Source organism: Seriola dumerili, unplaced genomic scaffold (assembly GCF_002260705.1).
Source record: "Seriola dumerili isolate Sdu_G_001 unplaced genomic scaffold, Sdu_1.0 BDQW01002628.1, whole genome shotgun sequence".
NCBI classification, from domain to species: domain Eukaryota; kingdom Metazoa; phylum Chordata; class Actinopteri; order Carangiformes; family Carangidae; genus Seriola; species Seriola dumerili.
The window spans coordinates 141,699-166,602 of NW_019176883.1; the positions used below are offsets into that span (position 1 = coordinate 141,699).

The 24,904-nt window shown below is 39.1% G+C and overlaps 3 protein-coding genes across 7 annotated transcripts in view; all 3 read right to left on the reverse strand.

Annotated features, from left to right (window-relative positions):
• Window positions 1-5,201, reverse strand: part of LOC111239408 (ubiquitin-associated and SH3 domain-containing protein B-like) — a 56,190-nt gene extending 50,989 nt beyond the window's left edge. For both annotated transcript variants that reach the window (XM_022769286.1, XM_022769285.1), the window contains exon 1: window positions 4,981-5,201. In XM_022769286.1, coding sequence (XP_022625007.1) covers window positions 4,981-5,108 — 128 coding nt within the window. In that variant the 5' untranslated portion in view covers window positions 5,109-5,201. The remainder of the gene's footprint in view (window positions 1-4,980) is intronic.
• A 365-nt stretch (window positions 5,202-5,566) lies between these two features.
• LOC111239409 (glucuronokinase 1-like) lies at window positions 5,567-14,887 on the reverse strand. Its single transcript, XM_022769287.1, has 23 exons — window positions 14,745-14,887; window positions 13,593-13,699; window positions 13,439-13,483; window positions 13,189-13,342; window positions 13,012-13,083; window positions 12,561-12,649; window positions 12,280-12,436; window positions 11,401-11,478; window positions 10,767-10,858; window positions 10,491-10,596; window positions 10,312-10,391; window positions 10,152-10,220; window positions 9,550-9,610; window positions 9,371-9,387; window positions 9,122-9,179; window positions 8,556-8,648; window positions 8,395-8,455; window positions 8,200-8,313; window positions 7,997-8,054; window positions 7,183-7,251; window positions 7,044-7,107; window positions 6,832-6,903; window positions 5,567-6,044 (listed from the first exon to the last, which is right to left on the reverse strand). Exons 1-23 carry the CDS (start codon window positions 14,799-14,801, stop codon window positions 5,949-5,951), a joined length of 1,869 nt encoding a protein of 622 aa, XP_022625008.1. The 5' UTR covers window positions 14,802-14,887; the 3' UTR covers window positions 5,567-5,948.
• Window positions 14,888-15,041: 154 nt separating this feature from the next.
• Window positions 15,042-23,497, reverse strand: usf1 (upstream transcription factor 1). Of its 4 annotated transcripts, none has more exons than XM_022769277.1 (11): window positions 23,446-23,497; window positions 22,735-22,796; window positions 22,543-22,592; window positions 22,062-22,174; window positions 20,976-21,089; window positions 19,170-19,308; window positions 18,738-18,825; window positions 18,572-18,630; window positions 18,380-18,474; window positions 17,641-17,769; window positions 15,042-15,926 (listed from the first exon to the last, which is right to left on the reverse strand). In XM_022769277.1, exons 2-11 carry the CDS (start codon window positions 22,740-22,742, stop codon window positions 15,837-15,839), a joined length of 885 nt encoding a protein of 294 aa, XP_022624998.1. In that variant the 5' UTR covers window positions 22,743-22,796; window positions 23,446-23,497; the 3' UTR covers window positions 15,042-15,836. The 4 variants fall into 4 exon arrangements, with proteins under 4 accessions (XP_022624998.1, XP_022624995.1, XP_022624996.1 ...); XM_022769274.1 differs by having other exon boundaries at window positions 19,170-19,323; XM_022769275.1 differs by lacking the exon at window positions 23,446-23,497 and adding an exon at window positions 23,252-23,327 and having other exon boundaries at window positions 19,170-19,323.
• Window positions 23,498-24,904: the final 1,407 nt, after the last annotated feature.

Here is a 24,904-nt window from a genome sequence, read left to right on the forward strand (position 1 = left end):
ACTGGTAAGTAAACAGCTGCTAATACTAATGTTGGCTATGTAGCAATAACAAAACTTACAAAAAGCTCCTTTAATGTATTCTGATTCGATTTATGTAAATAAATGTGCTTCGAAGTGCTTCTGCTTCGATCTCCATAACATTATCTTTATCTGCAAGTACGTGTCTCTACTCTACAACAAGGACCACAATGCAAATGAATCTTAAACTTCTGAAATGTTCCAAAACTGTTCTTACTTTGGAAGAAAAGGGTCTTTAAGAGTGAGAACTTAAATCAGATTTGAACTAGTCAAACACAAGAGTTTATGGGTACAAAGAAAGAGAGATATTGGCATCCTTTAGGGCATCTCTCTGAAGAGAAGAATAATGTGTGAATCTTGGATCTGATGCTAACTGAGCTTACTTTTTAGCTCCCAATGACGCACACACTCATCTCTCTGTGCATGTCATGCAGAGATGTTTAAGCAGCCTGGTCAGACTATTCTTGTAAAAACAAGCATGACTCTTTGTTTTATGTATAATTGATCGTTACATTAAGAGTTAGCTGACATGCACAAGACTGTCATTTACAAAGTCAGGGAGATGCACCCTGTGACTTGCTGGAAGCTTTTTCTCTCCGGGGGGAAGATGATGTGTGCAATCGATTTTGTTTTCAGAGTGATTCAACCTGGAGTTGATGTACAGTCATTTCCTGGTTCCAAGATGATGGAAATATCAACTGTTAATAATAATAGCAATAGTATGTAACGTAATGTTTAATATGTATCATATTTGCACTGAAATTGGTTTTGGTATCAAGACGAAAACAATACTTTTTCATTCTAGTTTTTCATTAGAGTTCATAGTTCATGTTGCAATGCTTTTTGGGAGTCATACATTATATATATTGTATATATTTATTGTTCTGTATCTTTAACGTTAAGTTGTCAATATGTCATGTTGTCAGTGTCTTTTTTAAGGTAGCCTTGTTTAATTCAATGAGATTTATCTTGGATTTTTTGAATGTATCATTGTAATGTGTTTGTAAGTGCAACCTTAATTTATGTGTGTTTTTTTTGGAAGAAATAGTAAATTTACCGTAAACAGTGAACAAACAAGCCTCATGAAGAACTGGCAAAATGTGAGGCTTGCAGAAAACGTTAATATTAAGAAGCCTGAGTGTTAAAGTGTCCAATATAGTTGGAAAAGTTTCCCTTAGTTTGAACGGGTAATATCTGATAAACATCTGATTTAAAAAAGTCTATCTAAACAAGCGCTCAATGTCAACTCTCAATGGTACTTTTCAATTATCGATGCTATGCACACAATTTGGTCAATACTCAAAAACTATTCAGCTTCAAAATTCTTAGTTCTATCAATACTTTTTTAACACCCCAAGCTCTGAATTTGCCCAAGTAAAAACAACTGTTTGTATATCCTCCTGTACTGATTTCACTACACTCTATTATATAAAGCCAGTGGGTATCTAATCTCTATTGTGTGAACACTGGGAGCCATGTGGGGGATGCCCCCAAACCAAAACAATGGCCTGACTACCAGCAGCAGATAAATTTAATCTTTCTACACATAAATAATCCTTTTACAACAGAACCAGGACACCTGAAGTTGGTCAGGAAATTTAGTGGGTCAAGCTCTAGACAGAAAAAAGAGGGAGGGAGGAGAGGCAGACAGAAAGAGAAAGGGAATTAATAAGTGGTCGTGTCCAGGCCAGGCAGTCAGTGGCTGATATAAAAGAGGTTGTGGCTTCCCTCAGGGAGTGTGTTCTAGGCCAGCAATGGCTCGCCTGGGGGCCTGTCATCGTCTGCTGTGTCCATTCAGCAAACCACAGCACACTTCCTCTGACATACACACTCGCAAACACTTACTCAAACCCTCTTGACGTGTGACATCTGTCTGGGTGAAAGGGGTGGAAAGACTCCCAATGGTGCGTGAATGAACTGAAAACAGAGAAGTCCGGCGAGATTTCCCCCCCGACTTCACATAATATGGACAAAAATAGGTTTGGACACTTTCACTAATTAATATGACACAATACTGATTCTACCACAGAGGAGTTATGAAAGGTTTTCCATCTGCTGTTTTGACCAACTAGAGTCAGAGAGGTCATTCCTTGGAAAATCCTCTGGTACACAGGAAGTGATGTTTTTTACATTTAAGGTTTGTTTAGACTAAGAAGTGGAGGTTAAAACATGATAATAATAATAATAATAATCATAACAATAAGAAGAAGAAGAAGAATAAAAAGAAGAAGAAGAAGAAAAGCCGAGATTCTGGATGATTAATGAGAATGAGAAATGCAGTGCAAATCACATGGACAGAATACATATTAAGAGTCTGACCGATCAATCGGTTTGCCAATATTAGCTTTTTGAGGAAATATCAATATTGTTGTATATGCCAGGGGATTGATGACAAGAAACTACAGTGCAGAAATGCAAAAGATATATCTGTGTAAAATTAGACACAGCACGGCCAATACATAGTTCGTCCATCAGAGATTTCGATGTTTATTCTTTAATTCTACCAAATGAAAAGTAATATAAAGAGTAATAGTACTAACAATCAGTCGATGAACAGATAAGTTAATCGAGAGAAAAATAATCGCACCTATTTTGAAATATTTATTAATCATTTTAGTCTTTTGTTAAGTAAAAATGCCAAATGTTCAGTTTTCCAGTTTTGCAAATGTTAAGATTTGATGCTCTTCTTTGTCATCCATGATAGCTAACTGAATATCTTTTTGGTTTTGGACTGTTGGTTGGACAAAACAAGACATTTGAAGACATCACCTTGGGTTGTGGTAAAATATAACAGGCGTTTTATTCACAATTTTCTGACATTATACAAACAAAATGGTAAATCAGTTAACTTAGAAAATAATCATCAGTTTAATCAATAATTAAAATAATTGTTGGTCATTATATTATTGGTTGAATTTTTAGTACTAATTGTTACAGATGCTAGTAAGCATACAGTAGGTAAAGATTAGCTGAGTTTAATGACTAATGAATAAATAACAGTCTTTCTTCTGTAGTTCTAATCTTTCTTTAAAGCTGCAGTCATCAGTATTTTTTATAATATCAGTGGATCATATGACTGTGTAATATGAAAGGGGTTGCTCATAGTTACAATTTAATAGAGAATTATAACCTGACCCTGCAGTTCAGCTCAGCTCCACAAAGATTATCTTGCATCAAACGGCAGACCAAGTTAACGGTTAGCCAGTGAACATTGCGAAGCATTTAGCAGCTAAACATTGAGATAAATATCCAGGTGTTCAGCTGCTAAGTGCTTCACATGCACTGGATAAACAAAGCAAAAAGAAAAGTAAATATGGATTTTGATTGCTCTGAATAGATGTTAATGTTGCTCTGTATCTGCTGGATGTGTAATTGTTTCCTATCAAGTTTGCAATATTAACTTCATATGGACATATGTCAAAACTCAATGCCGCAGTGACTCGGTATCGGAAAGTGGAAAGACAGGCCAGCCAGACCTGCGCTAGCTGGTTAGCATGCTAACTTCAGTCGAGGAAAAGAAGTGATAGAAATAGATTTTGACACCAAACGTGTAACTTTTCCTCTCAACTGTTAAGTAAATACCTAATTTTAATGCTAACTTTAGCTTGTAGCAATAGCAAAACTAAGTATGAAATGGTCAATAACTGATAGAAATACAAGCAAACCAGAGATTTTCTTTCCACTGTTGGAAACAGTTCTCGGCAAGCAAAGGAATAAAGTTTGATGCTGAACTCGCAACGTTTTCTCTAGACTGGTAAGTAACAGCAGCTATTGCTAATGTTCGCTATGTAGCAAGAGCAAAACTTACAGATATTGCCTTTACAACAGCTAGGTAGTTAACATTAGCAAGTTACGTGACAACAGATATGATTTAAACACAAAATGACATTCAATCTATAAATAGTGCCCAGAATCCTGTGCTAGCATGGCTAGTGCTCTTTAGCATCCCTACTTCCTTCCTCAACAATATAAAAAGTTTGTGAACATATCACCAACAACTGCCTAGCATGAAAATGCTAAATCCTCCTAATTGAATAAATTCTGGTACTGAGTGTAAAGTGAGTGTAAACTGCTGCTGGTGATTTACAGTAGACAGTAGTGTTGTGTTTACAGTGAGAGCCTGTAGCCGACAGGACAGATATGAACTCACTGATCGGGCCAAGTCAAAGACAGTCCCTCCATTCAGAAACAGCGGAGGACGCAGGGTGATTCCCCCGCCCTCCTTCTCCACCCCCTCCCTCCTAACACACACACACACACACACACACACACACACACACACACACACACACACACACAGAGTCATGACTTCATGACTCCTGACTCCAGTTTTCTGAACACTTCATGTATGATAGCTCCTCAGGAACATGGCTGAAATATGACATAAGTTGCCTATTTACGGCAGATTTCACAAAAATTAGCAAATAAAACATTTACTTAAATAAAAAGTATTTTTTAATTAAGCTTTAACATGCGGGCGACAACTTAAACTAAGGTAAAGGGTATTTTAAAAAAGTAAAATATACTGAAATGTGCGTTTTTCTTGTATTTGATGCTAACGTTTCACTTCTGTTAACTTTTATTCTTGCTAATTGTGTTTAGCTCCACTATAGCTCCTTATTTGGTTAAACCCGACTTTATTCTACTTTTAATAAATATCTAACTCGACTCGACTCTGTTCAGCTCCTCGGATGTGTGTTGTTGTGGACCGGGAATACCAGCTAGCTGCGCACCGTCCAAACCGTTACGGAGACACGGCGAGTGTGGAGGGATGCTGCGTTTGACCCGTCCGTTAACTCCCATGAATAACCGTTACTCTGTGCTCAGACGCCGGCCATGTCCCCGTCAGGTCTCCGTACGACCTCTGACACGCTTCTAATCTTCCAACCCCCCCCCCCCCCCCCCACACACACACACACACACACACACACACACACACAGTGTTCAGGTTCGGCTACTTACGCCCTTGGTCTGGGGAAGCCCATGGATAACAGCACATCAAGGTTGGAGCCACATTTCACTGAGCCCAGCCGGTTCTGCCGGAGCCTCCGCGGGAGGATTTTACTGTACAGGTCCTCTTTGGCAGCCATGGTCCGGGCGGGTCACCCACAGTCCGCTATAAGCCCAATACAGTCCGCCAGCCACCAGACCTCCGGCTAGTCCATCAGCTTCAGCGGGGTCCGCATGAGTGGATGGGTAACGGCAACAACACTGAGCGGAGCAGAGAGCAGCGCTGCGCGGCCAGGCAGATCCCTGCTACTCCGCCCACTGGAAGAAACAGCAAATTAGATCTGTTCTCTGGGTTTATATAGAGGCACAGTACAGAACAGAATATAATAGATGGGATTTACATGTAATTTTAAGTTTGAGCTGATGAGTTTACCCTCAACTATACTGTGAGTGTGTGTAATATTTATTCTTTTTAATAGACTACTACACAATATACATATACATATGACAAAACACTATGGGATAAAAGTTGCTTTTTAATTTGTGTACAAAAATTACATTCATTATATAATTATAATAATAATGGTATTAAGTCTATACAATTGTATCACACGTAGAAAGATAATTACATCATTTTTACATTGTTGTGCATAATAAATTTGACACAAGAGCGTCAACTCACCACACCTAATTATAATGATTATTTGCAACAAAACTGCAGCAACTTGGCGATTCACTGATGTTCTAGGGACCTGGTGTTTAACTATTATCATTTGGTCAATTTAGTAAATCAAGTCAATTATTAAAGTCCTGATAGAAACCCTGATGGTCTTTTATGGCGTTCAGATCATTTCAGAACTGATCATGATCTTTTCTGGCAATTTTACTAATAATAAACTCTATGAAATGACACTGGGACTCTGCGAGGCACACTGAGGGCCACACTGTGCCGTGAGTTGGCTTTGAGGGCTGGTATGAGGTTAGTCTTGGCCACCAACAGCGCTGGCAGATGGGTTGTATGGTGCGATGACACAGAAGACACAGCCTGCCTGCTGGAAAGCTTGTCTCATCTCCACCTAGTGGAACAAACACAGACAGTATCAGACAGGTGCATGAATACACACAAACTAATACAGAATTTACAACTCAGAACAGCTTAATTTTTTAATGAAGAAAGTTAAAAAATGACAAGAAAATGAAACTTTACAGCTGCTTTTTCACCATTTGGTTGAAAAGAGAAGTAACCTTTGATGTTAAAGTTTTACAGATGGAAAATTTTGCCATAACCAAAGTATGAGGTAGAATATATTTGAATCAGCTGCAGACAGTGTAACTTCTCTACTTTCTGGTCATGTCCGTAAAGTTTTGCCAAAAGTGCTCCAGGTGAACATTTGAACTAGAAAACTGGAGATTTATTTCAGAATCTGGAAAGGCAGCACTAGAAAGATTAAAAACAATTAAATTGACATCATATATGAAATCTTTAGGATAAAAAGAATTACTTCTTATATTAGACTGCAACAGGACAAATTTATGGGAAAGATGGATAGTGTATATCACACCTGTCCAACATTTGTTTATTTATCTTTCATTCTTTTTTTATTGTATTGCTTTATGATCCATTTAAAGCCTTCTAGGAGACTCAGTTGCAAATTATTATTATTTTCAAAATAGATAATACTAGAATTAAGTACATTTTGAAATCCCACACAACACAATCATCTGCAGCCTCTCCATTCGGACGGAAACTGTCCAACTGTCCGTCCCATGAGTGGGCAGCCACAACACAGGTATGTCAAAACGAATATTCAGCTCCCAACCCGCGGCCTCAGACTGGGCGTAGATACGGGAATGTCAGCTCACCAGTCTCGCCTGGTCCAGACAGAGACCCACCACAGCTCCCCCGCTGCCTGGCAACTTCACTGCTGAGCCAAACTGCAAGAAACAGCAGAGACCTTATGAATGCATAAACAGAAAACACTCCTGCAGGCGCACACAGAGGGAGATGGAGAAAAAACACTGGTTAATAAAACATGCTCTGCTCCTTGCAGGTACAGGAATCTCTGAGCACACACCTTCCTCGCCAGATGAACCATCTTGAGATTCCCAGGACCCAGACAGTCGTCAGTGTAGACAGACCTGTGGGATGTGTTGTTGCTTTAGCTGTGAGTGTAACCATAATACGAATGCCTCAAATCAAAATGTACAGTTCACCTCCTCAGCTCAAAGTTCTGGTCCATCAGTTGTGCCAGGCGGCTCCAGTCTCTGTGCTGCAGAGCTGTCCTGAAGGGAAAACACCTTGAATCAGTTTCACCTGTAATGTTCTGACCCTCTGACATGCAACAACAAAGGCTGCAAGGCCACGTCAAAACCTAGTATAAGGCTGGACCGCGTTGTATTTGTATTCAGCCTGGTGTCAGCCGGTTTCAGCCCTTCACGCCCACATATACAGCATTAACCAGCAGTCACTTGCAAGCCGCTGCTCTTCATCTGCTACAATCCTCATTTTTATAACCGCAACGTCGTCTGACAAAATCACCAAACACATCAGTTAAAGACAAAGACTGAGCTGTGACTTCAGTTGTATTTACTTGTAAAATGATAATTCAGAGGGGAAGCTAGAAGCTTATTCACGTCAGCTGCTGTGGGTCAACACAAAGGAGAGGTGTGCCTGCAGATGGAAAGCACAACCTCGCACTGAAGATTTGCTGGATTTGTCACTAGGTGGTTTTTTGGGGGAAAGAAAAGTCACTACAGAGGTCGGAAAAGTCAGTTAATGTAGTGACGAAGGCGTGAAGTTGGCAACACTGCTTGTGCTCGCACCAAATCATTTCAATCAATGTGGAAACTCCAACAATCAGCCGATGCTGCAACTTAATCACTCAGTCAGTCAGCGACATTCATGTTCATTGAGTGTGCCCCCAAAATTCAGAAAGCCCACCGCCACCTTGAGACTGTATGTGACAAAACCTCCACTGCTATTTATTGCATTAATTCCTGATCAGCAGTCTACATCTACCAAACCAACCTGGCTTGATCAGTTAGCTCAGCAAAAGACTTCATGGCATCAACGACCAGAGGCTCCCCTGTGGAGAGACAGATGAAGTCAATCCGTCCATTAGCTGTTGACATATTTCACAATCTATGTTGACAAAGTTCACCATCACAAATATGACTAATAATCCTCTCCTTTCAAAAACACCCGATGTAATGTTTGACATGAAGAGGTACCGTTGAGCCAGCGCTGTCGCACGTTGCTGTGGATCCGTCCAGAGTCACTGGGGTCGCTCAGGTAGGCGAGCCAGAACAGTGGAAGGTTACTCATCTCCATGGAAACATAATTCCCTGAGAATGGAAAACATACACCCTTTAGAAACAAGAATAATGTATCATTGATTTAGTATCTACTGACAGAGACTTCACTACCATAGCCCTGCTCCTCCATGAGCTTCTTACTGAAATCCATGTAGATTAAACCTTCATACACCTGCAAAGGTAAGGGGACAATCACAGCCAGTTACTGAAGGTGTAAAAAGAAAATGTTGTGCGGTGGTTACAGTTTGTGAAAAATATATTATATTACTGACCTGAACAACTCTGTCCTGCAAACCAGCAGTAATGAAAAGTTCATCCGTCTCCACGTTGAGGATGAAGTTGGCTCGGACGGGTTTAGGAAGATCCTGGAGAGTAAAACTGTCATTTTTAATATCTTCTGTTTTTCTTCAGATAAGACTTTTAAATTTATTCCTAATTTCTGTCACATTTAAAAAAGGTTTTCATATTTAGACACAAAAGTTAATGTGTTCTTCAGGAATACAAAAAGAATTTTCATGACCAAAAAGTATTTATTTTGCATTTATTTATGTATTGAAATTATTTATTTCTGCACTTTTTTATTTATTTATACTTGCGTCATTCTTTTGTCCTTCATAAGCTTATCAATAAACTATATGTGGATTCTGAAACATCAGTGTAGTGGTTGTAAACTAATAAGATTATCACCAATACGACCAGTAAGGTCTCTACACTGCTGATTTCTAACACAGACCAGGAGTGAATCATTTAAACATCAGCAGATTAGAGAAGAAGTAAAAGACAGATGGAAAAATGAATAAGAAACAACATCATCATGGTAAATTATTAACATCCTTACATTGTCTGTGATGTTGTAGAACTTCATGAGACACTTCAGAGTAGCTGAGACTATGGCACTGCACAAAAGAGAAAAAGTTATTAAATGAAAAGTTGGAAAAACATTTAAACTGCAACCTTGGAATTGTGTTTTTTTTTTGGTTTCTTGATTTTCTACTATACTATTTACTATATTTACTATGTTTGAAAGTCAGTAAAATTTACAAACAATAAATAAAAACATTAGAATACAGAGGTCAGAACTATTTACCTGCTTCCAGCCAGGCCCTTAAAACAGAGACAAAGACTTTCATCAGTAGCGTGTTTTATGTGAAGGGTCATTATACTCACACACTATTTGCTTTTATATTTGAACACTTCACACTGTTGTGCTGCTGTGAACTGTCGAGCTTTCACTGTGAGAAAACAAGTATTTGAACGAGTCCTCACCACCTGCCGAGGAATGTTGGTGTCGTACTTCAGCGTGAAGTTCTGCTTTGTCAGAGCAATTCTGCAGGAAAGAGTAAAAATCAGGCGCTACATGAACATCAGCAGCGAAAGAGACACAGTGAGAATAAAACAAGTAAAAAATGAAAGTAAATCTCTTGAGACATTATGGGATTTACCAAAAGTCACTTGGACAATTCACCTCATGAACTGCCCATGTACAGTAAGTCCAACAGTCAACAGTCCAATAATCTTATATATATTATATTCAACACTGTTAAAATGTTTCTTTCTACACTATTTACTTTAAGTAAATTTAGCTGAGAATATTTCTGCACTTTGATATCAATAAAATTTGGAAATTTTCATAACTATTGTATCTTCAATTTGAAGAGACGCCCTGGATGATGAGGACAGATTTAAAGCGGTATCCATGGTGATGAATATGAACAGAGCCTGTGCTAAACACTGTTTCAACACCAAGATTTGCTCAGTTTGAATGTTTGACTCTGCACAGCACTACAGAAACATAGTCACACAGCCTCTTGTCATTCATGCCAGTGATTAATAATTTAGCTTGGAGTCATCTCGGCCGCTCCTCTCACCCTTGTTTGGAGCAGAACTGGTAGAACTTCTTGCAGGTCGCCTGCAGCAGCCGCAGACCTCCCAGGTACCTGCAGCGAAGGACCAACACAAAGGTTTAAAGTTCGCACGTGACCAACACTGAAAAACATTTCAGCTCATTAAAGCTCGCTGTTTACACACCCTTCCTTCCTGCTGATGCAGAACAGATCCTGCAAACTTCCAAACTCCGTGGGATCATTGAGTGGATGAGGGACTAAAACCTACGAGAGATGCACGTGACGTTTAAACAGAATAATACTGATGAAGCTGTTTGATGTGTGTGTGTGTGTGCATTGTGTGTGTTTGTGTGTGTGTGTTACCAAAGTCTGGCTCTCCACTAGAGTGACCTCGGCCCAGAAGTTGGAGATGCTCATGGCGATGGTTTTCCCATTGAAGCCGTCTGAGGGATTGCCCATTAACCCAACCCTGCGAGCGATCGATCATATATTTGGATCAATCCCTTCAGTGTGTGTCAGGCTGTGTTTTAACTTTGAGGTGCTTTGGTTGTGAATTGTGAAGGAGAGAACAGTCTCGTTTCTGAGAACTGGTAAAACCACAGTAATCTGAACCGGCAGTTTGAGCCGGTGTTTTCTTACCTGGCGTACGACCTGCATGTGATTGGTTTAGCAGGATTGTCTTGTTGCTTGGTGGAGTAGTGGGTGAGCCACCTGGTGTAGTCTGACAGGCCCTGAGATGTCAAGAAGGAAGCATGTTGTTAGAAGAAATTTCATGACTTTTATAAACTGTACATGTCGATTTATCAGCTGTATTATTGAACAGCATCATATTCCTATTTAAAGACCCTATAGGCCCCAAATATCAGCTGCGGTGTTAATGTAATATTCATAATTTCCACCCCACTAGACAGAAACAACACGTTTACTGAAGCTGCTTTACACATTTTGAGGTAGATTGCGTCCATTAAAAACTGTATTCTTCTCCATGTAAATGCTTCTATAACATGGTGGATATTAGTCTGAACTGACAGCAGACATTTGGAGTAAAAGTAGAAAGAAATTAAGAGCTGAGTGGCCAGTTTGCAGCTGATGTCACATTATGTGATTTCTGGGTAACAGCAGCTTTCAAACTTTAAAATATTCAAACATTTTCTCTTCCTTTTCTCCACTTGAAAACTGCTCAGTGCTGCTTCATCACACCGCAATACATCTAGCTTTGAAAGTTAAATAGTACATATACGAAGGAAATGCTGTGTAAGGTAAAGATACAGACCACTTGTCCAATAAGCTGGAAACCAGTAGGAAGCTTCATCCCGAACACGTCGAGTTGCTTTTCATTGATGAGCCACTCCTGAAGAGAGAGGAGCCGTAAAGGTGGCTGGTTATTACTTTAGTTAATTAATTGAATTGAATTTTGGTGGAAAATGTGACTCACTGGAATTTTGCTTAAAAACTTATGGTTAAATGAATTTCAAGAGTAATGTAAAATGGGTGTAATTTAATACTGCTCCATAAAACAAGAAAAAAATGTGATCATTTCCTCTGAAACAACACTTAAAGGTCCCACATTGTCTAAAGGTCTCTGTCCATGTGTTGTTTGATTATAGATCAGGTCTAGGTTCTATATTAATACTGTGTCAAAGCCTCAGTCCACAGAGAAATGCACACAGCCTGTATTCAGAAACTGAGCCTTAAAACCAGCCGTCAGGACTTCTGGAACTTTGTGATGTCACAACAAAGTAGTCAGCACTCGGCCACGCCCCAAGCCCCGCCCACCTGGACCCACCATCCAAACCTTGCAGGAACTGGTTTCTCTGAGTGTTTTAACTGAAATCTGCTATCTTTTCATTTGATCACTCAGAAAACAGTCAATCAGAAGAGAGGCTCAGAGCCTCCTCTCTTCTGATTGGCTCACCGACCTGTTGTTACTACATCTCCAGAGAGAAGCCTGAGAGAGGAGATGTGAAACTACACTGAGATGGTTTTTGGTTATTAAAACCACAAATATATCTTCTTATGGATCAACACTTCAAATAAAACACAGAAGAAGAAAATATGGAGCTTTAAGTTAACCATTAATCAAAAAGCCGCCATGTGTAATTTTGCCTGTATGAAATAAAAACCATAGGATGCTTTCCTCTCACTCACGAACCCAGAACTGTCCGAAGGTCCTGTCTGTGGCTTGAGGCTGCAGGCTGAGGAAGTCAGACAGGTAGGACAGCGTGTCCCTCTGAATGCAGTAAAACACCACGCTGGCCAGACGCGACGCTGTCAGCCCGTCCTGGGGTTTCTCCAAGAAGCGAGTTATTCTGATTCATGAAACTACAATAGATTAAAATCAAATCTGCAACATGGTGCCAAGTATCAGACTTACTGTATGTCAATAAATGTCAGGAATATAACACAAAGAAATATTTCTGTCGTTGCTCTCACCTGTGGGTGTCAGGGCACACCTCCACGATGCCTCTGGAGCTGCTTTTCTCACTTTCCTCCAGCTCGTAGTAAATGATCAACTCTCCAGGCTGCAGCACAGACACAAACACCCAGGCTACTGCATCTTGCTCATGAATTAATCTCCACAAAAAAAAGCCCTGAACGAACATTTATTTGATCTTTTACACGCAAAATATGTCTGTCATTTTGATTAGATTCAGATTGCTGTTGTTTGAGCAGGACTTAATTAGGCTTAAACACTTAAACAACTTAAACAAGGCTTAATTACACTGCTGACGAGGGGATTTTATTTTTAGGCTAAACTCTGCAGTCTGCTGCTGTTTATTAGTAAATATCCTGTGCACACATTACTGTATGGTTTGATGGTGTGTATGTGAATATACAATAAGCACAAGGCGCTGGTGTTCACTTATGTGGTAGCAAATCTCACCTTTGACCTGAAGAAGCGGATAACTTGAGCGATATCAAAGTTCTGGTCTGCGCACAGCATGTCACCTGCAATCTGCTCACACAGACAGGAAGTCCTCAGTTCCAATAGAGTACACTTGCTCCACACAATGAAGAGTTTACTGAGCAGTTTTGTGAATGGACAACAGATTTATCATACCACCATGATGTCGTCCTGCAGCTTGCGGCTGCGTATGGCCAGCTCCAGGTCGGCCACGGCTCCCAGACGGTCCTCCAGCGTTGTGCTACCATCGTTCACCACGTTTTCCACAGGGAAGTCATTGGCTGTGGCCCAGCGCTCGTAGTACTTATACCTGGTCAGAGCAGAACAAAATTCAATAGTCAAATTATTATAAGTTGGGTCTTTCTAGAGTCAGAACTTTAAATAAATAGGTTTGTTATGTACTCACTTGTCTGCATTAGTGACCAAATACACCTCCGTGAACAACTGCCGCCTGCAGAGAAGTCAGAGCTGTAATTAGCATTAGCATTCACCTGTGTGGTTGATTATAATGACTTTGGATGGGAAAAAATAAAGGCCTGAGACTTTTCACTGTCACTCACATGTTGACAGTTTCCCACCAAAAGTCAAGGATCTTCTTTCCTCCAGTGCCAGGAAGCAAGGCCTTCGGTACCCCAGTCAGGTGGCTGTATAAGCCTGTGTCATCATTCTGGGAGAGAAAAAGGAAAACAGCTGGACGATGGCACATCACCACAGCAACAAACCACACCTTGTCAGTAAATATGCTGTTATTGAAGATGATAATCTAGTTAATAGGTTTTTTACTGCAAGCAAATATTATAGGTGATACTGAAACTAAACTCAAGGTTTACTTACATGAGTATTCCTGTAATATACAGTAAACATATTCCCAAGATCAAGGATGAGCCTCCACACTCTGTAGCTGATTTACTGTATTATGTCAATGCTTATTCTATATAATGTAATTCTCACATTTTCTGCTCTTATTTTATTATTATTATTATTGCTGTTGATTGTATTTTAAATATTTTTAATACATTAGTTGGGCATCATTTTTATGTAGTCACGTTATTTTCTTGTATGTTTATTTTGTATTCTTTATAATTGTGTGATGTTTCAACATACTTAGGTGGAGGCTTTAAATAAATAATAAACCACTTTTTTTATTTTCTTTGTCATTTCCTGTGTATTTTAAATTGTGCAAAAGTAAATAAAATAAACTAAGCTAATACAATTTTATGTGAGGTCTACACGTGGAATATTTACTGTCTTAGGTTTTTGCAATTGCTGCCAGATTATGACATTTAACTCAAACTGTATTTTGGGATAACGTAAGGCGAAAGGTTGCCACATTATTCGTTATATTACCTTCAATAATTCGGCATAAATAACGCAAAATGTCCATATTTCGAGCAACGCTCCCGTTCAAATTCCTAAGATTTTACTCCACCTCAGCGCTCGGTAGGGGGCGGTGAAGACCACTCTGGACTAATGATAAAAACTTAATTTTACGCAAATTACGGAATGGTCGTTAGTTGACGCGTAAGCCGGATGCACGAGTGCATCTTTCCGACTCCGTAAATGGCCGAAGTAACGGTTTGTGAGCACACGAGCTAGCTAGAAGAGTAACGCGGTAGAAAAGTGGCAGATTCTTGGAGGCAGTTATGTGTACGACCACTCCACGACTAGCGCGAACTTTGCACCCTTTCTGCCGCAACGTTCAAGCTACGTACCTTAATTTGTGTCTCTAAGAAGGTGCCGTGTCCGGCCACCAGCAGTATACAGATCATGTGTAGCAACTCAGTTTATCCCGATGTTCCTTTGAATCAACACAAACAGACAGAGCAGCCAACAGTTGAGAAATATCTAGTTTCTGCGAGAGCTTGATTCTCCCAGCGTCAGTGAAGAGATGCACTTCCGGAACGAACCTTCAGAATAAAACATATACTTATGACCACGTAGAATCGTTGACCTTCACATAAGAAGCATCGAGATAAATAGTGTGTAAAAATCAGTACGACATCTTTTTAACTAACTTACCAACTTTAATAAACACAACTGAAAGTGGTTTATAACATACAGTATATTATTTGATTTTTATTATAAAGACATACAGTACATAGCCTACCTAATGCAATGCTTACAACCCCTGTTTATTTACTTAGTTACATTGTTGCAATGTAATTATTGTCCCCAGTGAGGTTTCATGAAACAACATACAAAAATACAGAGCAAAAAGAGCTTGACTATGAACTGGATGAAAAACTTGGTATTGACTAATCAAAGTGATATTGATAAAAGGTGAAAACAAGTCAAAGCATGAATACGATGGGGGGGTGGGGGGGGGGGGGTTTCAGAGACATTAACATGAATGAATTTTGATACAGAGAAGCAAAGTACTGCAGAGATGAAGTAAATGAAACTGACATGAGAAGTTGGCCACGCTGTAGAGCTTACTGTACTGGAGGTTAATGAACAATCATAATGTTGGTGGAGGAAGGCATTCAATGAGGGCCTTACTGAACCGATTTGACTTCTCAGACTGAACTTGATGTTGAATCTTTTCCTCTCTTTTCAGATGCGCTGTGTTATTATGATTGGGTTGGATTCACCAGGCGAAGGATTTCAATTTCGTAAAAAGCTTCAAAGATAATATTACAGGTCGTCATTTAGCAAAGAAGCTGGGTTTGAATATTAATGACAATATTCAATTGTTTTCCCCTATTACATGCACACACGATCACAAATAAAGTATCTCAAAGTGTTTCAAGTACTCTTTTGGCCCACATGTGGTTGTCTTCTAATACCCGGTGGAAACAGGCTTCTCACTGGGGGTCTGTGCTGGATGATCCCACAATGCCATGCTGTCGCAGCAGGTTCCTCAGGATCTGATTCTTGGACTTCCAGTCTTCCACCTGAGCAACAGCAACGAATATAACACAGTGGTAATGTAGTAATACTGACTAATCAGCTGACTTATGACTTTCTGTGACTAACTAAGTCATGTCTAACTGTGGAAATAGGTTTACATTCACAGCATTTGATTTTATAAGTAATATCCCAACTTTCAACAGACAAATCCAGGTTGAAGGCAAAAGTAAACACCATTATTTATTTTAAAAAAAAGGGTTAATTTTAACAAATTTTGCCAAGAAACAAATCTACAAGTTGTAACAGGCTCTGCTCCAGGAAATCAATTACATTAAGGCTACAACAATCAATCAATCAATAGATTAGTTCATCAAAAGAAAACTGATCTGCAACTATTTTGACAATAGACTGTTAAGAGTCAATTTTCCGGCAACAATGTCAAACATATTTTGATTCCAGCTTCTCAAGTTTGAGGTTTTATACATTATAGTAAATTACATTACATTTGTATATGTTATTGTATTTAGTATTTCTAATTTAGATCCTGTTTCTATTCTTATTTTATTTCTTTATTAGATTTTTCCCTTTGTGCTGCTGTGTCAATTTGAATTCTACAGGGGATCAATAAAGGTACATCCTATCTCACCTTATCTTATCTTTGACATCGCCTTGGGCTCACAGAGATGATGAAATTTTCAGTTTTCTGACACTTAGCCCAAAAAAATTAGTCGATTTATAGGCAGATTAGTTGATAATGAAAACAATTGTCTGTTGCAGCCCTAAAATCAATTAAGACTTTAATTCATCCATGTCTTTGCATTTTCAGTGACATCTACTCTGGGACCAGTAAAGGTCTGCCAGTGGTGAGCCGCTGATCTCCTGATAACTGGGCTGGGTGCTCTCTGTGTACGTTTTCTGGCTGAATGTCCAATTTCACAATTTTTATCTAATGATGCATTTTGTCTCACTACAATGCAGTAGGGCTGGGACGATTATCCGACGTAATCGACATTGTCGATTATAAAAATTATTCGACGTGGAATTTTAGTGTCGAGGCGTCGTGTAAAACCACACAGGGTAAATGTTCATAGAAAAAAACTGGAACTTTCTAATGGGACCGTTTATATCCATCGTCTTTGGTTTACCCGGATACAAGCGCAGCGCAAGGGCTGGGACAACGCTGTGACGTAATTGAAGTCATTGACTACATGAATGATTTGCGTCTGTGTAATCTATTTGAACAACATGTCGGCGTCTACCAGCAGTACGACGGAGCGTGTGGAGCAACATGCGGCAAAAAGGCTCGCACACAGTCCCCCAAAGTTTGGGAGTACTTTAATCTTGACACAGTGCGGTAGTCTGCAGACTCTGCTATTAAATGACTAACTGGAAAATAATTGCAATAAAATTACTGTTAGGTTAATAAAAAAAAATAATCGTTAGATTAGTCGAATAATCGAAAAAATAATCACTAGATTAATTGTTTAAAGAATAATCGTTTGGGACAGCCCTACAATGCAGAGATCATAGATTTAATGTTAGTTAATCTATTATCATAAAGTAGAAAGTTTGACACCCACACTGTTGAGGTTGGACAAAATTCAGGGAAACACTCCATCGCTGCCTTTTCTTGTTATGTGGCGGAGAATGATTAAACCTGTTCTCATTTTAAATTTGGTAATGACACTTTACAGCTTTGGTCTCAAATATACCTTGATCAGTGTGCTGGTGTTCACCATGAAACACGTGCTGACATACCTCCTGTCTCAGTAGCTGGTTGTCAATCCTGAGACGATCAAGAGTGCTGATGTCCTCCCCTAGCTTCATGTTGCTCTGTCTGAGTTCCTTGATGTACTCACAGGCTTTAGACAAAATTCCTCCTTTACTCTGAAACAAAAACATGAGAGAACTTCAGGAGTTACAAGACACTAGAATCACCTCCTCGTGGTTGTATGCCTCTGCCACTAGTTTCAGGTTACATCCCTGTTTATCCGGAATCATATAAAATATGAACCATTTGTGTGAGATTTTGTCATAGTTGCTCTGTGGTCTTGAGTAATGGCTAAGAAAGTGTTTTCTGAAGTCACTGTGACCTTGACCCTTGACCTTTGACCACCGAAGTCTAATAAGTTCGTCCTTGAGTCCAAGTTGACATTTATGCAAAATTTGAAAGGATTCCCTTGAGGAGTTCTGGAAATATTCACAAGGCCAAAACCATGTTTTTGAGGTCTTTGTGACCGTGACTGTGACCTTTGACCTTCTACACAGTTTGTCTTTGAGTCCAGGTGAACGTTTTTGCCAAATTTGAAAAAGTTCCCCTTAAGGCATTATTGCATTCGCAAGGACAAAACTGTATTTTGTGGAGTCACCACGATCTTGACCTTTGACCTTTGAGACCCCAAAATCTAATCAGTTCATTGCTGATGTCACAACATACTCACAGGGTTCCTCTTTATTGAAACTATGAAATACAGAGTGGAGTCTGAGCCGAACTCACCTGTCCTGTCTTGGTATAGTCAACATTACAGTCTGGGATGGCCTTCGACAGCTGCACAATCCAGTTGTTGATCTTGTCCCTCCGCCGGCGCTCAACTGTTGGAACGACATTTAACACGAAGACTTTGATCATTTATAACATTCATACAGTTTTTTTTATCCTCAACCTCTCACATCAGACGAGAGCTCTAACCTTCGTTGTGCTGCGCTCGCCGTTTCTCATCTCTGGAAGCCCGAGGAGCCTCTTGCTTTCTACAAAACGGATTCAAACTCAGAGTTAAACGGAGTCAACGTCCCGGATGATCACTTTCAATTATAAGCAGCAGTTGCTATAAGCTGTTAAATGTTGATGTAATTACGCTATGTATGGCTGAGTGCGAGGTGCGATTGTCCTTTGATTGGATCCCGTCAAAACTTCCTGTGGTGACATCATGACGTAGAGCTGCCCTGTAAAACAAAATATTAATGTCAGCTGCAGAGAATAAGAAGAGCAGCATCTTAACGTAAAAGTCTTTATGATTTCATGCACCACAAAGTGTCAAAAAAAGAAAACTCTTGTTTCTCCTCCAAAGTTTGTTTTAAACGTTACATTAGGTTAATGCTTTAAAAAGCTGCATTTAACTCATTTAATTATTATCAATATTATTTTAAGTTCACAACCACTACTTGTATTTAGATTTTACAAAGCAAGCATCAAATGAAAGTAGTAGTAGTAGTTGTATTACATTTCTCGAGCAACAAGTTAGTGCATAAACACTTCAAATGCTTAAATATACATGTGTAATAATTACCTGTGGGTGTGGTCTGGCCCAGCAGTGTGTCGGAGGCCTGTACTGTGGTTACCATGGTGCCAGTGGTGGCGTCTGCGATGGTGGCGGGGTAGTATGTGTACTGCGTCTCACTGCTGCCATCTCCCTCCAACCCCTCCGACTGCGAGAACACAGCCTGATGTCAAAGAGACATCAACTCCACTGTTAGTCTGGCATTACACTGTTTAGCTGCTAGTAAAGAAATGAGAGATCAAATCTATCAGGGATATAAATCTGCAAGCTTCTGACATGGCAGAAAATTAAATAAGCATTAAATATTACAGGTAAAACCACCTGCAAATTTGTCACTTTTAAGGGTTTTTTTTCCTGAAAAATGTACTTTTATCTGAGGTGCATTTAAGAGCCTCTATAAAACAGCAACATGAAATCATGCTACGATTATTTTGACAGATATTGCGATTACAATATGAGTCACGATTATAGTAAGAAATATAATTTTTGCATTTCAATTTCACTGAAAAAAAAAAAAAAATGATGACGTGATTTATTTCTGTACCAAACAAGCACATCCCCTCACATCTGTAGAATATGATTTATAGACCCGGGCTTCTCTGTAAAACCACTATCCATTTATAAAAGGCATGTTGTGACACATTTGACCATTTTTAACTTCAGAAAAACTGCAGCTCCTGTGATTGGGATATTGCTCTTGGCCATATTGTGATTTCAATAATAATTTATAAATAATAATAATCAACCACAAATAAATGAGGGAACAATGAAGTTACAATTAAAAAGGTGATTAAATTAAAAATGATACTAGAACAGGAATTGTAATTGTGGTAATGGAGCTGGACGGAGAGTAAAGGGCTTTGCTGCTATTAGTACAATGAAATACAGTTACAACAAATGTGGTTTGATATTCAATAACTTGTAATGCCCAGTGGCCACCACTAGAGGCGAGTCAAAATCAACCTCCACTTAAACCCAGGTGTATCATCAGTCTGTATAAATGTTTGATGAATTCCTGCTGGTATGGAGCGATGAAGTGCTATAACTGAATCTTTTCAACCTGCTTCCTCTACCTCTAGACAGAGAAGATTTGTGTCATTTAAACTAAACAAAATACTATATTTATATTTAATACTATATTTTAGACAGATATCCTAAACAGATATGACTAGAATTATTCTCTTACGGTTGTTTGCCTCTGCCAGCCAGCCAAGATGCAACTTGGGCAGCCAAGATTAGTTTCACCAGTTCAGTATGAAACCAAATGTGAAACATAGTCACAATCTCTCGTTCTGTTCCTGAGTTACAGTGTTGAATAATGGCCAGAAATTTGTTTTTTGCAGAACATTATGATGCAACAATGAAGTTGACCTTTGACCTTCCACATATAAAAAGTCATCACTTCATCATTTTACGTGTTTAGACATTTGTGTTAAATTGGGTCATAACTATGGCCAGAAAACATGTTTTGTGAGGTCACAGTGATGTTGACCTTTGACCTTTGAGCTCTGACAACCAAAATCCATTCATCATTGAGTTCAAGTGAACATTTTGAAGAAATCCTGTGGACTGATGAACAGGTTTGATAACGCCTGACTCCAATTAGCTCTTGTTGATGTCATGAGACGAGTGGTTCATATACTTTTATCATGATTTTTGTCAATATTGTTTTCAAATGGGACAAGAACAACATAATGTTTATGAGTTAAAATAGATATGGGTAAAATAAGATAGATTTCTACATAAATGCAGGTAATTACAAAGGGTTTACTTATTTTTTTCTTGCCACTGTATGTTAGCCAGTGTTGTTCTCACCTGTGTGACAGTCTGACTGGTTGCAGGGAAACCGGTGACCAGGCTGACGGCTGCAGCTCCATCTGTCTGAGCCTCCAACTGGCCATCTGACACCTGGATCACTCTGTAGGTCACCTGCAACACAAAACATCACACTGAGTGGTCAATATCTCATTCCAGCTGAGGGGGACACACTATTGTAGAGCATACAGATACAGAATATACTATATAACTAACTTCTACTTTTAGGTCTCCATTAAGGGAAGTGGGTCACGAGAACTGAGACCAGGCTTATAACTGGCACAATTATCAAGACGTGTTAAATCACAAACATGATACGCACTTGCAATCTCTATGTATGATGGTAGAAAAACATTTTTTTCTGTATACTTCAAGCTCTCATTTTTGCCACAAACACTGCTGTGACTATAACAGACATGATCAGAGAACCTGATCACCCAGGACAGCCTGAGGGGGGACCTTGTGATGACTGCTCATTTTGGCCCTTGCTTTGTTTTATTGATTTGTTTTTTGGATATGTGGGGTGGAGGCAGGAGGGGTTCCCTTTTAGCCTCAGTCATGTGACCCCTAAGGTATTCTAAGGATCTTGTGGATTTGGAAGTGGATGTGTGTAGTGACATTTGGGAAATTTCAGAAAGTTTTCAGACCCCTTCTCTTTTCTGCACACAACTGCATCTGAAGTTCAATTTTGAAATGGATAAAATTGACCTTTTTGGCAATTAATCTCCACTCAACAATCCATAACAACAAAGTGAAAAGATGTTTAAGAAAACAAATATAAATATACAATACTATAAAGTGTACAAAAAGTCATGGGGTCACAAATTTTCATTAAAATTCACTCTGGGGTAGGTTGTCCTTACATTTCAAGGCTGTTTCTACAATATTGGTCCAAAATCATGTTGCAGTCAATCATGTTTGACTGCAGTCTGTATGTAATATCTCCAGAAAGAGTTCCCTTGAATTACGAGTGTATTTGAGGTTACATGTAAGATATCACAGTGAATATGTCATCTTAAGTCTTGGTGGACATTTGAAACACAACCTCACAGGTTAACTGAAATGACAGTTTTGACTTCCTCCTACCTGCCCGCCTGCTCCTTCCGTCTTGAAGAGATATTTGATGGGTTGGTCAGTGAAGGTGGCTGCAGACTGAATGGTGGCAATGGCTGCCGGATCTTCTGCAGTGGCTACGGACCCTGTAAGAGCACAAAGCCACATTAAATTAAGTCAACTTTCTACGGGAAAGAACAGCTTTAAGACAACTTGACACCATATTATTAGTGCTACAGGTTTCTTCGCAGGTTTGCTCTTACAAGGTAATGATATAGTGGCTTTAAAGGGTTTCACTTTATTGGACTGAGACACTTCAGAGAGGTACACAACATATAAAGCAATGAAAGTCTTGATCAGTCGATGACTTTAAACTATCAAAGACTGGCTGGTCCTGGGGTGTCTGGCTCATGAAAGCTCATACAAATTAGGTATAACATTGCCTCGTTACATGTTTAATAATTTTAAATACTTGTGCCTTTTCACAACACAATAGACAGTGAAATCCATTTACCTTCCTCGTTGACGGCAACACTCCCATCAGGTTCGGGGCTTTTCTGTTGGCTGCACACAAGTACGAACACAGCAGAAAGGTCAAGTTGTGGTTAAATTAGCTAACTGGCTAATTAATCAACTACCAGCCTAGCGTACCGGCATGTTTTTGTTGTTAACAGTTGACAATGGCGCATGTCACCGTCCCACTCACCTCTTCATTTCTGCCGACAGTCTTGAACGAGGAGACCGCCTTCACTCGCTCCCACAGCCAGACTATAAAACAAGTTCATAAGTTTGACAAAAAGACAGAAGAAACTTCCTCTAAACTACAGCATCTCGACTATTTATATGACTTTTATCGACAATGGCCCAAAATCAGAAGTTTAAACCTGAAACGATGTTAGAAGAGCGAAGGTATAGTAGCTAGCTGAAAGCTGTGCGAGCTGAGTCAGGGCGAACGTTACTAAGGGTGATAACGGAAACTGGCCTATTTCCGTTCACAATAAAAGCATAAGATTAGAGTGTACGAAACAAAAAATGCGTGTTCTTTCACACGTGCGACAAAAACTGCGGTATTTTGGAAGCATGTTCGATTAGTCATACTACTACTGTTTACTTTCATGTGTTATTACACAGTAAGGTATCGATATGTGGCAACAGATATTTTAATCTGGAAATTTGACCGGAAATCCAGTGTTTCACTATGGCTAGCTCGACACGGATCCTACCTTTCTGCTACACTACCAGTCGGCCCCAGCGGTTTTTACAGATGTTTAATAAAACACTTTCCTTTGTGCTAGCTCAGTGGAAGCAGCGCCCACAGCAGCTAACAACGATGTAAAATGATATTAAATGAGCTACATTATGCACAGAATGCTAAATTATGTTCAAAATATGACAGTCTGAACAAAGATCTACTTACGCCGCAGTGGTCCCTCCCCCGATATTTGTCAACAGACCTGCCTTAGTATCGACTATGCGCATGCGCCACAGGAAATTAAGTCACGGTTCCAGAGCCAGTTAAATATGAATTTTGAATATGAATTTTACATTTAAAAAAGTAATATTAATGATATGTAAGTGACAGTGCTCCACTTTTTGTGTCATATCACTTGTTTGTTTTTTTTATATATTTGTTATCATAGTAAAATGTCAAAATACGTTATTTTGACACAATAGTACAACCGGAAGTCCTAAATCTTGCTATCTTGATGCAGGTAAAATTACAGATTGTGGCCGAGGGGGTTCACTGTTGAGGTGGATTATCACCAGGGACTGTGATGGTATTATTGTCGCAAATTCCTCAGAATATTCACTTTAACATTTATATCTAACTACATGACTTAAATAAAACTCAAGTAGAAATACAATAAAATGAACAGCAACAAAATCAACACCAGATATTGTTCTATCAGAGCTATGATTCACTGATTTGCAGAAATAAGTGTTCAGTCTTGTAAAGACTAAACTTTGACAGCTTTACTCAGTGTAACTATGACTTTTGGTGTTTATGAGAGTATTTAACAGAATGAAAGATAGTAGGTCAGAGCAGAGGGGAAGAAAACACTGGACAGCGCCCGTGGTTCGATCCCGCGGAGGGATGGTAATCATCGTATCCTTGACAAAGAAATGTTGATAGAAGTAACCACTGAGCTAAACCAGTGCAACGATTACAGCAGGAAAATGGCTTTTTCAATATGTCTTGTCAAGATATGCATGTTGTCTCTGCCCGTGATTGTCGGAATAAGAAGGCGACTACTTCGTGTCAAAGTTGATTTTAGTATGTTCCTGAAGCTAAAACGTAAAAACATAACGGACGGCTACCAGCAGTTAGCTTGTCCTCTGAGGTTTTGTTTTGTTTTTTGTTTTTTTTGTTTGTTTGTTTGTTTTTTTTTGTTTTTTACCAAACTTTATTTAAACTTTGGAAGGTTTACAGTAACACAAATGGCATGGCTCAAATCCATACAACTTCAACCAGACAGGCATCAATCAATGATCAGACACACAACAACAAAGGAGGAAACAAAAGTAAACAAAATAATATTAAATAAATAAAGATAAAATAAAATGAATAAAAGATGGAGGGATTCTTTGTAAGTTCAAGATCATCCACCAAACTGCAGAGCCTGAAATTATTCTTCCTCTCCATCAACTTCAGAGAGGAAAAATAATGACATAGCTCCATGTGAAAAATGTTGCAGTTCAGTTATCTTGTCCTCTGAGCTTCAATACAAAAAATTGAGTTTGGGAATAATAATTTAATACTTTTAGAAAATTATTTTGTACAAAATTGTAGTTTAAAAAAAAAGAAAAACAAAATTATAGCTACATTCAAATGAGATGATATATAAAAATAGGCTATGTGAAATGTTGTAACATTA

Coding starts and splice junctions, on each gene's coding strand:
- LOC111239409 (XM_022769287.1), bottom strand. CDS start 14,801: ATGATCTGTATACTGCTGGTGGCCGGACACGGCACCTTCTTAGAGACA. Junction 10,597..10,766: donor ACATGCAGGTCGTACGCCAG/GTAAGAAAACAC, acceptor GATCGCTCGCAG/GGTTGGGTTAATGGGCAATC. Junction 8,055..8,199: donor GCGACAGCGCTGGCTCAACG/GTACCTCTTCAT, acceptor GTCTCTCCACAG/GGGAGCCTCTGGTCGTTGAT.
- usf1 (XM_022769274.1), bottom strand. Junction 22,175..22,542: donor TGTTGCCGTCAACGAGGAAG/GTAAATGGATTT, acceptor GTGCTCTTACAG/GGTCCGTAGCCACTGCAGAA. Junction 21,090..22,061: donor CGGAAGGAGCAGGCGGGCAG/GTAGGAGGAAGT, acceptor TTTGTGTTGCAG/GTGACCTACAGAGTGATCCA.